Source organism: Callospermophilus lateralis, chromosome 1 (genome assembly GCF_048772815.1).
Source record: "Callospermophilus lateralis isolate mCalLat2 chromosome 1, mCalLat2.hap1, whole genome shotgun sequence".
NCBI lineage: Eukaryota > Metazoa > Chordata > Mammalia > Rodentia > Sciuridae > Callospermophilus > Callospermophilus lateralis.
This window is the reverse complement of record NC_135305.1, coordinates 70,429,526-70,441,924: the sequence shown is the minus strand read 5'-3', so window position 1 is coordinate 70,441,924 and position 12,399 is coordinate 70,429,526. Positions and strand designations below refer to the sequence as shown.

The 12,399-nt window shown below is 36.9% G+C and overlaps 1 protein-coding gene across 1 annotated transcript in view; it reads left to right on the top strand.

The window, feature by feature from the left end:
* Positions 1–12,399, top strand: part of Dock4 (dedicator of cytokinesis 4) — a 445,040-nt gene that overhangs the window by 381,238 nt on the left and 51,403 nt on the right. The window contains exons 31-32 of the mRNA XM_076835166.2: positions 7,550–7,698; positions 9,576–9,661. Coding sequence (XP_076691281.1) covers positions 7,550–7,698; positions 9,576–9,661 — 235 coding nt within the window. The remainder of the gene's footprint in view (positions 1–7,549; positions 7,699–9,575; positions 9,662–12,399) is intronic.

The following is a 12,399-nucleotide window of genomic DNA, read 5'->3' as shown; positions in this document are numbered from 1 at the left end:
TCCCTATTTTACTTTCACACCAATCCTTTTTTTTTTCTTTTTTAAGTTTTCACATTTAAGGGAAGATACGCAATGGTTATCTTTCTACGTGTGGCTTCTTTCACTTAAGATAATGTTCTCTAGTTCTATCCATTTTCCTGCAAATGTCATGATTTCATTCTTTTTTATGGCTGAATAATACAAACATAGGTAGGTAGGTAGGTAGGTAGGTAGGTAGATAGATAGAAAGATACCACCTTTTCTTTATCTGTTCACCTGTTGGCAGACACCTAAGCTGGTTGCATCTTAACTATTATGAATACTGCCACAATAAACATGGGTATACAGATGTCTCTTCTACATGTTAACTTCATTTCCTTTAAATATATCTATACATATGGTAGTTCCATCTTTTGCTATTTTTAATTTAGTTTTGTTTTTTGTTGTTTTTGGAGGTACTTCCATATTTTATATAGTGGTTACATCCCCACCAAAGTATGTAAGGATTCCTTTTTCTCCACATCCTCACAGCATGTTTTTGTTTTTTGTTTTTGATAATAGCTGATCTGACTTGGGTGAGATGAAAGCTCAATGTAGTTTTGATCTGCATTTCTCTGTTGACTAAAGATATTGAGCATTTTTGCATATATTTATTGGCCACTTTCATATCTTTTTTCCAAGTGTCAGTTCAGATCATTTGACTATTTTTTATTGGATTACTTGCTCTTTTTATGTTTTTTTGGTTTTTTTTATTCTTTATATATTCTGGATATTAATCCTCTGTCACATGAGTAGATAACAGATTTTCTCCCACTCTGTAGGTTCTCTCTTCATTCTGTTGATTATTTTCTTTGTTATGCAAAAGCTTTTTGATTTGATGTAATCACATTTTTCAATTGTTGACTTTTGTTTCCTGAGCTATTGGAGACCTGATTGGGAAATTGTTGCCTGTGCCAATATCTTAGAGTGTTTCTCTTGTGTTTTCTTCTAGCAGTTACAAAATTTCAGATTTTACATGAAGGTCTTTGATCCATTTTAAGTTTACTTTTGTACAGGGCAAGAAATAGGGGTCTAGTTTCAATCTTTAATGTGTGAATATCTGGTTTTTCCAGCACTGTTTGTGGAAGAGGCTGTTTTTTATTCTCCAATATATGTTTTTGGCACCTGTGTCAAGTTTGTTTCTGTATCCTGTATTATGTCCTATTGGTCCTCATGTCTTTTTATACCAAATACCATGCTGTTTTTATTAATACTGTTCCATAGTACATTTTGAAATGAGAAATCATGAGGCCTTCAAGCCTCATTAATTTTGCTCAGGATTGACTTGCCTATTCAGGGTCTCTTTGCTGTATTTGCATTTTGATTTGATTGTAGGAATTTTTAAATTTCTCCAGTTTCTTTAAAAAAAAAATCTACTCTTGTCTTGAAAGAACCCACCATTCATTAAAAAGGGTGTCATTCAATCTCTAAGTATTTTTTTAAATTTCAGTTGTGTCCCTTGCTGATTTTTAGTTTCGTTCCATTGTGATCTAATAATACGAAGAAATTATTTCAGAGGTTTTTTGTTTTTGTTTTTGTTTTTGTTGTTGTTGCTGTTGTTGGGACTTGCTCTGTAGGCTGATATATCATCAATTTTGGTAAAAAAATTCCATGTGTTAATGAAAAAATGTTTATTCTGCAGCTGCTGGATAAAATATTCTGTAGATTAAGTCCATTTGGACTAAGTGTAATTTAATTCTGATGTTTACTAGTTGATTTTGTGTGGGGGAGGTCTGGATGATGTAGCTATTGGTAATAGCGGGGTACTGAAGTCAACTATTATAATCATATTGTAATATGGCTAATATGTGCAGTAGTGTTCAGTTGCTCTGACATTTGGTCCATATGTGTTTATAATTATTTTATCTTCTTGATTGTTTCCTTGACCAATATTTGTGGTAACCTTCTTTGTCTCTTCTGATTTTGAAAGTCAGTTTTTTCAGATATAAGTGTAGTTGCTCCTGCTTGCTTTCAGATTTCATTTGCTTGAAATATAATTTTCCATCCTTTCACTTTCAGATGAGGTGAATTTCTTGTAGGCAGGATAATGTTGGAGATCATTTACATTCAGAATTATTATTGAAAGGTATATAGTTGTTCCTTTCTTTGTGTTGATTTTCTTCTTGTTGTTTTGAATATTTTACGTCTATTTCTTCCTCTTATTCATCTTATACTGTACTATATTGATAATGTTTGATTCCTTTCTACTCGTTTGTCTACTCTTGTAGTGAGATTTATTCTTTCCTGTGCTTTCATGATTGTATTTTTCTTTCTCTTCTGAATCCTACGATACTTAGGATTCCACTAAGTATCTTCTGTAATGTGGGTCTGATGGTCATAAACTCCCTAAGTTTGTGCTTTTCTTCAGAGGTCTTTATGTCTTCCTCAATTCTGAAGGATAACCTTGCCGGCTATAGTAATTTTGGTTGGCATTTATTTTCTTCCAGGGCTTGAAATACATAATTCCATGCCCTTCTATTCTTTAGACTTTCTGCTGACAAATCTGCTTATTCTAATGGGTTTACCTTTAAATATGATTTGGTGCCTCTCTCTTGCAACTGTTAATATTCTTTCTTTGTCCTGTAATTTTGGCAATTTAACTATAATCTGGCATGGAGAGGTTTTTTCAGGCCATGTCTGTTTAGGGTTCTAAATGTCTCCTGAACCTACATGTTCACGTCTTTTCTAAGACATGGGAAATTTTCTTCTATTATTTCACTGAATAATTTATCTGTTTCTTCAGTATGTAGCTCTTCTCCTTCCTATATGCCATTTATGTAAATACTTGATCTTTTAATGGTATCCCAGAGATCTTAGATTTTTCCCTCTCTTCTTTCTTTTTTTATTCCTTCATTCTTTTTTAATTGTTGTCTGAATATAATATTTTGGCAGAGTAGCCTTCAAGCTTGCATGTCATGTTTTTCTGTCTGCTCTATCTAGTCTGTTGCTCAGGCTTTCAACTGAGGTTTTTATCTAACTTGTGAGCTTTTTATTTCCAAGATTTCTCTTTGGTTCTCTTTCAATTGTTCACTTACATATTGCATTGTTTTCCTTATTTTATTCAACTATTTATTTCATTCAGCATTTAAAAAATTTTTCTTTTGAATTCTTTGTAATTTCATCTACTTTGATATCTCTGTAACAAGTTACTATGAAGTTATGAACTCTAGGAAGTAGAGTTCATTTGCCTTGTTTTTTCACATTTCATGTGCTTTTATGTTGAGAACTGTACATCTGTTGAGATGCATATTTCTTCTCTTTTTAGGTGAAGCCTTCTTAATAAGCTGTCTTCTCCTGACATTATGTCTTGGAGTATCAATTTGTTGTTCAATATTGAGTTTAATTTCAGTTGGACTTCATAATATAATCTCCTTGTCATTTCTACGGCTGTGATTAGTGGGTTTTGACATAATGCCTACTGTGTCAGAGGCTGAAAGAACTTCTTTCTCTAGAAGTCTCACAAGAGTAGGGGTTCCCCTCAATAGTTCAGGTAGGTGTGACATAGACAATAGAGAAAGTGGGGTGCATCTATTAGGGTTACTCCTACAATAGGAGTGGAAACCCCTATTAGGTGATGGGGTTTCCTCAGGTACTATTGATATTGGTTCTGTTGCTAGAAAAGACTCCTGGTACTAGGTATTCTCATCATGGTAAAGGACCTGACACTTTTATCCTGGTATTTCATGGTGAGTTGCAGGGATGAGGGTTATACCTCCCACTTTGTGGCACCTTCAGTCTTGTTATCAATGTGCAATCTAATAGAATGTGGAAGCAACCAATGCTGAGCACTGTATAGATGTCATAGCCACAAGGTTTATTTTTATCTTTCTTTTGTTGCTGTGGGAGTGAGTGCAGTCAGATTCCCCCTTACCATGCCCACTTGGGAGGGATTACTGACTAGGGAATTTTGCCCCAGGGTTTGAGCAGGACTAGATCTTGGCTGGAGCTAGGTACAGTTTCAGTCAGCTAGCCTTAGAAATATCGTTTAGCAGCACAGCACCTATCCAACATGCTTAAAGTCCTAGTCTCAATCCCTAGCACAGGGAAGGGAGGGGAAAGGGCCAAACAAAAAAATTAAATTAAATTAAATTAACAACAACCCCAACATTTACTATATACTGATAAGGGAAAAGTAATATGGAATGAAATAAAAATTCAAAAATATTAGGGCTGAGGGGATAACTCAATGGTAGAGCACTTGCCTACTGTGAGGCCCTGGGTTCAATCCTCAGCACCACAATGGATAAGTAAGTAGTTAAAAAGATAATAAATATTTTTTAAAAAAGTAAATGTTAAAAAGATGAGACAGGAAAACAGGTAAAGGTGTGGGGGAGAAAAAATAAAAAGAGGGGGGAAGCTTCTCTGAGTCTTCTTAGGCTGTGCACCCCTCAGAGAAAGCAGAACCTGTGTGTTAGTCACCCACCTCGTCTTTTTGTTTTGATTTTTGCCTGGTGAGTAGCAGGAGTGGTTGTAGCTGAAGCTAGTTGGAATTCCTCTCAGCCCCTCTGCTGGCTGTGAGGAGTTAGTGCTGAAAGCAAACCTCCCAGGTATAGATTCTCACTGGAGATTTTTGGACTGCACATTTCAAGGGCACAGAAAATGCCAGTGCTACATCAGGTCGATGGGCTAGGATAGGATGTATAAGTCACCTGACAGAGATTCTATTTGAGCTATATACTTCAAGGGCTGGACTAACACTGGCACTGCAGCTGACCAACAAGCTAGCCTAGTGTGGACTCCCCCAAAGATACTCTCTAGAGCGAGAATAACGCCAGTTCTACTGCAGATCCTTGATGTCCCCGAGGGCAGAGAGAGGCAAGGGGGTCACAAAGGAGCTCTGCTAGGAGGGGAGGCCATGGGGCAATCCGCCCACCACCCATGATTCGGGTGCTTCCATTCTTGACCTCCACATGAAATGACACATGATTCACTCCCCTGGGCTGTGATAATTGGATTCCCAAACTACCAATTTAAAAGGAAGTACCTTCCATTCCCCTCTGCATCAGAGACCATTTTCCTACCACGTAGAATTCTCAGCTGGTTTGTGTCCATCTCTCCCCTGGGCCAAACTGACACTTGAGGTGGCTGCCTGCTAAGTCAGTGCAGTGGTATTACCTCAGGATCCAGGAGATAGTCAAAGAGGCCTTTCACTCCCACAGCAGTATAAACTTAGAAAATAGGACCCTTCTCAAGATAACACTCTGAAAATATTCTGGGAAGTACAGACAGGTCTCCAGGGCCTGTTCCCAATGCAGAGTCCATAGCTCTTATCTGCTTAGATTACATGCCATAGGGTGCTGGATCATGCAGCAGTGGAGCTAACTGGAGCTTTCCCTCTTTTACCTCTATCCCTGCCAAGGGGTACTCCCCCTGCCCTGACATGCTGCCATCTGATCAGTCCTGGAGTGCTCTGTTTCTCCCACTCTGCTGCTATCCAAGTCTCTCTCTCTCTCTCTTTCTCTACTGTTGCATTCCAGCACTCCCCCATCATCAGCTTGCTCAACAAGGCTACACTCCGTTGTTTTGAGAAGCAGGCAAGTGTTAGATGCCTCTAATCCACCATCTTGGAACATGAGTTCTAGTTTCCTTTCTTTTTTTTTTTTTTTTTTCAACCCCATATGGTTAAAACCTAGTGCCTCACACATGCTAGGCAAGGGCTCTACCACTGAGCCACAACCCCAGCCCTACACCCCTTTCTTGATATTAGATTTCTATCTCTATGACAGCCCCAAATTTCTTTGTGTTTCACATATCTGCATGTAATAGTGTACTCAAATTACACTTAGACATTCCTATTTCTTGAGCCACTGAATGAAACAGATTAATGATAGAATGGATCAATGAAATGGAAGAAAGTAACACACACATAATGTTAAGGAAAGTACATTTTTAAGATCTTGACATTCTCCAAGTTTTTCAAGCTCTTTTCAAACTCTTTGCAAATTATTAAACCAATAATGTGTCACTTACAAAACAATGCACAGGAAAGAGGAACCCATTACAACTCTCTCTGCCGCTTTTGTTTATAATAATCTAAATCAGTAAAAATTCAGATCTTTGCTTTGACTGCTATAATGCATTGTCCAGGTTAGTTAAGATGTAGGGAGGGATGGGGATTCCATGACCTCTTTGGGTCACAGAGAAATAGAGAACTTTCTCTAAATCTCATCTCTCATGTCAGTAACATGTGTGATGTTATAACATGGTTTCTCCTGTCTTCTGAAATATTCACCTACATGCAGTGGTGTTTCTTTCATGCAATGGTATCCTGGTGTTTCTTTCATGCAATCATGTCCCTGAAGGAAAGTTTCATCATGATAGAGTACCTATAGTCTGAGGATATAAGAAAAAATGGGTAACCAGGTGCCAGTGGCACACACCTGTAATCCAGTCTCTCATGAGGCTGAGGCAAGAGGATCATGAGTTCAAAGCCAGCCTCAGCAACATTGCGGTGCTAAGCAACTCAGTGAGACTCTCTCTCTAAAATAGGGCTGGTGATGTGGCCCAGTGGTTGAGCACCCCTGAGTTCAATTTCTTGCACAGCTCCCCTCCCACAAAAAAAAAAAGAGAGAGAGAGAGAGAGAGAGAGAAAGAATGTATGCCATAGGGAAAATTAATCAGGATAGGTTTCCTGATTTTCCCCTAAAGAAGAAATTACCCTCTTTCTTGAAGCCACCCATCTTAGGCTTAATCTCCTAAGTTGTTCTAAGGATTCTAACAGGATACTCAATATTGTATGCTTTTGACCATGCTGCTCAAAGTTAGTTCTTGAGAAAGAGTGTATTTATCATGGTACGCAGTGTTTGGATTATAAAACTAGAAACTTCTCTGTGACTTTTAACATAGAAGATTAGCGTCATGGATTTCACACCCACTTGCTTCATGAAATCATCTGTGTCCATGCCATCTCCTGCCTTCTTTTCCTCTGATTTATCAGTACCACACATTTTAAGACTTGATAACACACAATTTTGAGTTAATTATTGTTACATTTTATTCTTTTCAGAAAAATAGTTATACTGGGGGGGGTACCTTTTAGATTTTTATTGAGGCTGTGTATTTATTATGTAAAAAAAAGGAAATTTTATAATACTAAGAATTACCTTTTTTGTATATTAAACCCTCTTAGAGTCTCACCACCCAGAGATAATGACTACTGTTAACCATAGGAGGGTATAATTTTCTAGACTTACATTTTTCTAAGTGAAAGATGTTCCTATACCTACCACATTGTATCTTATTTCTTGACTTAATTATATTGAAAAACTTCACCTGGGTTATCCTTCTTCAGGCTCATTTTTAATAACTGCATCAAAATTTTAATGTATGAATGTATAATAACATGTAGTCAATTCCTCATGATTTGTATAATTTTAATTGTATCTTATGATTGTTTTTTTCTTGGAGATAACTATAATATATAATTGAAAATTCTTATAGTGATAGTTTCAAACTACATTTTATAATATGAATTTTCTGATACATTATTAAGGCTAAATATGCTAAAACTTATATATTGTATTCAATTTAGGAGAACACAAACTGCACTTCATCCCTGCCCTGATTGGCCCCTTCCTAGAAGTGACCTTGATACCCCAGCCAGATCTCCGGAATGTCATGATTCCTATTTTTCATGATATGATGGACTGGGAGCAGAGGCGGAGTGGCAACTTTAAGCAGGTAGGCAGAAGTGTTCCTTAAAACAGTTGAAACAATTTCACTTCCCCTCTAGCATCTCTGATTCCAGATTCAACCCTGAGCTGGGAAATGAAGGCTGGGGCCAGCACACCTTCATTTGGCTGGTCTATCCTCTCCCATACCACATGGCCTGGACACTTCTCTTTGGTCTTGTGTTCCTCTGAGCCTCCAGGAAAGCCCCTTCAGTTAAAAAGTCTTTGATTTCCCAGTTCTATATTTAAGAACTTACAGAGACTTTATCTGCTCCCAATTGGACACAGAATAGAGGAATCAGAGAGTTAATGATTCTTAAAGTCATTGAGCTTAGTGGTCTGCACATTGTATTTGGTGAATGGCTTAGCTTTGAGCATTGGATTCACAGTATGTTTTATTGTTCTTAGCTTGAAGCATTGAGAATTAATTTAAAGAAAAAAAGCAGGGGGAATTCTTGCAAAGGAAATCCCAAGGGGATGAACCTATCATTTCTCATTGACATAGGTTCTAATAGTGTTCTCTAGCTTGGGGAAGACAGACATTCTGATTTGAGCACCAGATCTTATAAGGGATCAATTGCTTTTGCCATGCCAAGTCCCTTAAGCTGGAGACAGTGGGTCTACTGTCTGTTCACACAGTCAATGCACTACCCTGTTTGCTCTTAGGATGTGACCCTTGTTCATGCTTTTCTAAATGAAATCTTCCTCAAATCATAGATGTCGTTGTCAACTGTATGAGCTGTCTGATTGCAAAAGGCAATTGCAAAAAGTGATTCAATTAGCAAAAGCTTGGGTATTTCATGTGTATTGTTATATACATTTATTTTTAATAAAGTTAGGAAAATGAAAGGATTTTGAAAAGTTGTGTTTGCCAGGTATGATGATGCACACCTGTAATCCCAACTATTCAGGAGGGTTGAGGAAGGAGGATCACAAGTTTAAGGCCAGTCTTGGCAATTTAGCAAGAGCCTATCTTTTTTTTTTTTTTTTTTTTTTTAAGGCTGGGAATGTATCTCAGTGGTAGAATAAACCTGGGTTCAATCCCAGTATCACACACAGAAGAAAAATTAATGCTTGGTGATGGGGGTGGGGCAGTGGGGACCACTTGCCTTCCCCCTTGTATTTATTTCTTGAAATTTGGTTTAAAGAAATAATTGGGCTCAGCCCACTTACCAAGTCAAATAGCCCTCAAAATCCCTAATTGTCTCAGTTCTCTCTGGCCATAGAGAGGTTTTTCATTTTCTATCTCTTCTCCTGCCTCAGATAGATCAAAGGATATTTTTTTTCTTCCTGATATTCAAGTTCCAAAGAATTTACATCCTTGAAAATATAAATGTTTTGACTATAGTCCTTTCTCTCCCCTGCTGCTTATTGCTGACTTAGAATATTTCCATGGGTCTACCATCTGCACATGGATAGGACAAGTTCTCAACTTCAGTAAAGATTTAGTGCAATCTCAACTGTTTTAGGAAAGAAAATAGATATAAAACACATCAAAGATTTAAATTCATGTATGTGGGCATGTTAGTTTGCTGATGTCCTTATATATAGTGATGTAAAGAGAAAAGAAATAGGACTGCCAGTTTTTACAGTCCCTAAAAAAGAATTCAAACATTTAAATTGGGCTGCAAGCACTCGTGTTTGAATCACAGATAGATAGATGTCTTTGGCAGTAGGCAAAGCCATCCAGCAGGGAGTTTGAAGTTAACTCAATCCAAATGAGGCCCATAGAATTCCAAAGGGATGTCTGCTATTAACCATGGCTGATAATGTCACTTTCACAAAATACAGTATGGCTTTTTCCCTGGGATAAATAAATATGCTTTAATTTGCCTAGAAATGCTTGTGAACAGGAAGAAAGAAGAGTAATATTTGAGTATGTTTCAGGTGGAAGCAAAGCTAATTGACAAACTGGATAGCCTGATGTCAGAAGGCAAAGGTGATGAAACGTACCGGGAGCTCTTCAACAGTATGTGAGTAATGTTTTATCTCAAGTCGATTCTATTCAGGGGATTTGGTGTCAGTCCTGAGCTGCTCCACACTGGCGTAGCTGAGAGTTGCAAAGACAGTTTGGGTCTCATAGGACTGCTTTGTCTTTGTGAAGTGTGAAATAAAGGATAATTGCCTAACTCTGGAAAATGGATCTTATTATGTTGATGATTAGACATGTCTCCTTATTTTAATCTCTGATTAGGACAGGTCGTATGTGTTACATAACAAATCTCACTCTTTTCATGCCTAATAATTTAAAAAAAAAGAAGAAAAAACATTGCTTCAAGATAATGATTTTAAGTAGGGCTATGAGTGGGAGAGGGACAAAGGGATATGATTGTAACACGTCTGTTCAGTGATTTCCAAAGCCTGATATCCTTGGCTGATTTGCTGTTGGAAAAATTAACCTATTTTGCATTTGTTCTTTAGAACCTGGTTTAATCCATTTATACTGATTATTCACTCATGATTATTTAGTGCTTCTTTGGTGTTTCTTATCACAATATGACGGAAGCAAATCATTTTTAATAAATTATGTGTTTGGGATTTGTATGGAGGATAGAGAAATAATGGAGTGCTATAAAGAGACTTTGTGGTTGTCCCTACCAGTATTACCTGGTAACAGTCACAGGAATGAATTTCTTGTGCTGAGTGTTCATCCACTGTGTTGAACTGGCTAGAGAGGACACGTGAGAATGGTTCGGGGCTTTGGGTTCTCTCTTCTGGTACCTGTTCTCTGTATGGCTTTCTGTGGATCTTAGTCATTTTCGAACCTGATATACTTACAAGATGTTTCTTTTTTGAAGAAAGAATTAGCTCATTGATCTTTCAAAAATTTTTCAGTCCTTTCAGAGAAGTATCAAAATAGTTCAGCATTACATTTGCAGTTATGAAATATACTTTTAATTGTCCTTAAGCCAACTGTCAGCTAAAATTCAAGAATAGTATTTTGGTATTGATGACCAAATATAAGATTCTGTAATTCACTTTAGGATTATTACGTTACAACGGTGGAAATACTATTATATAGGTTTGAAAAATATTATAAGTGACTGATAGACTGGGTAGATTTCAGCTTGCCTGATTCAAAATCATTCTTGAAGCTTTCAGGAAAATTATATTGAACGGAAAAGCCAAGAAAGGGTATAGAGATTTCATGTGGTGGTGGTGGGTGATAAAATGCATTCTTTGTACTGAGCCCTGAACACCATTTTCTTCTGATACTGTAATTAAACCCGAACTTTTAATAATTATTCACCAATCCCTTGTTCATTCTTGTGTACAAAGCGTCTGTCTTCCATGACAGCTGGAGTTTAGTAAGAATTCTGATTAAAACCTCATCCAATATAATAAATTGCTTTTGAAAACTGCTCTCATTTCAGTTACTAGTCTTTGGTTTGAACAAAGAACTAAAATGAAAAAGCACTCAGTAAAATGAATCTCTTGAGATTTGTGATTAATTATTTATAATAAGTTCACAAGATTAATAAATACATGCATAGTTCTATATTGCCTCTTATCTACTTTAATAAAGACCTGATAGCATGCAGTTTGGATTGCTTGTGTATAAATATGACTTTGAAATAGAAGATGTACTTTGACATTAGAAGCAAACCAATAATTAAAATATTAAGCCTCTGTAATTAGGACTATTTTAAGAATCCTGATTCATTCAATGGAGATTTTTATTCTTTTGTTGATTTTTAGGATATTACTAGAAAGGCTGCTATAAATATTTTTCTTTCATGCTTTTGTGATCAGCATATTGAAAATAAATCAAATCTGAAGTGATAATTAAATATCATTACTGCCTGGACTCAGATAAGAAAGTGAAAATCTCAACTATATTTCAAGAAACAATAAAATGTGGTTTTGGTGATAGAAATCACAGTGAGTTAGCATGATCACAGTGAGTCACTGCACACATTATGAATTAGGAACACACGCCATTATGGTACAGATTCTCAGTTCTCTGTAATTTATACCCAAAATATCTTAAATTTTGTTCGGAAGCTGAAAAGGCGGAAAGTAGCTCATTATTTCCTAAAGTGTAATACCTGCCAAAGTAGTCCCCGCAGAGTACCTTAGAACTCATTTCATCTTTCCTGGCCTCTCAACATCATCTCCATGTACTCATACTACAACTTTTTGAAGTTAGTGGGGTTTATAATTTTTGTTAGCACTGAAATTATGAAGCAGACACTGCAATGTTAACTATCTAAAAGAGAATATCAGAACCAAATTCTGCTTTCTCTGGATCCACCTGATTCACTTATTGGGCTTTATTTGTGTAGGGCTGGAATGCAGCAGTGACTATGCTATCAGAGCACACAGTAGGCCTGATTTACTTGGGGAAAATTAAAGGGCTTCCCCCAAACAAGTAGCATCCATCTCAGTTCTTTCTTATGCTCTAATTCAATAAGACTTCAAATTATTTCAAAGATCTTTATTTTATGATCACATATTTAATTGCTGTTTGGAGACAGAAGATTAACTGTGTAGCATCATACCTTAGATCTTTAACTCTTTGGGTAGTTTAAGAAGAGAATGCACAGATACTAGTATATTCAGAGTGATAGTCTCAGCACGATCCTGTTATGATACAGAGGGAGGCAGATTGAGAATCAGATTCTGACACCTCTTTACCCCCAGAGCCTGGTGAGCAGTGTCATATGGCAACACCAGTGTTTTATCCAGATCCCCAGTGTTATAGAGTGAC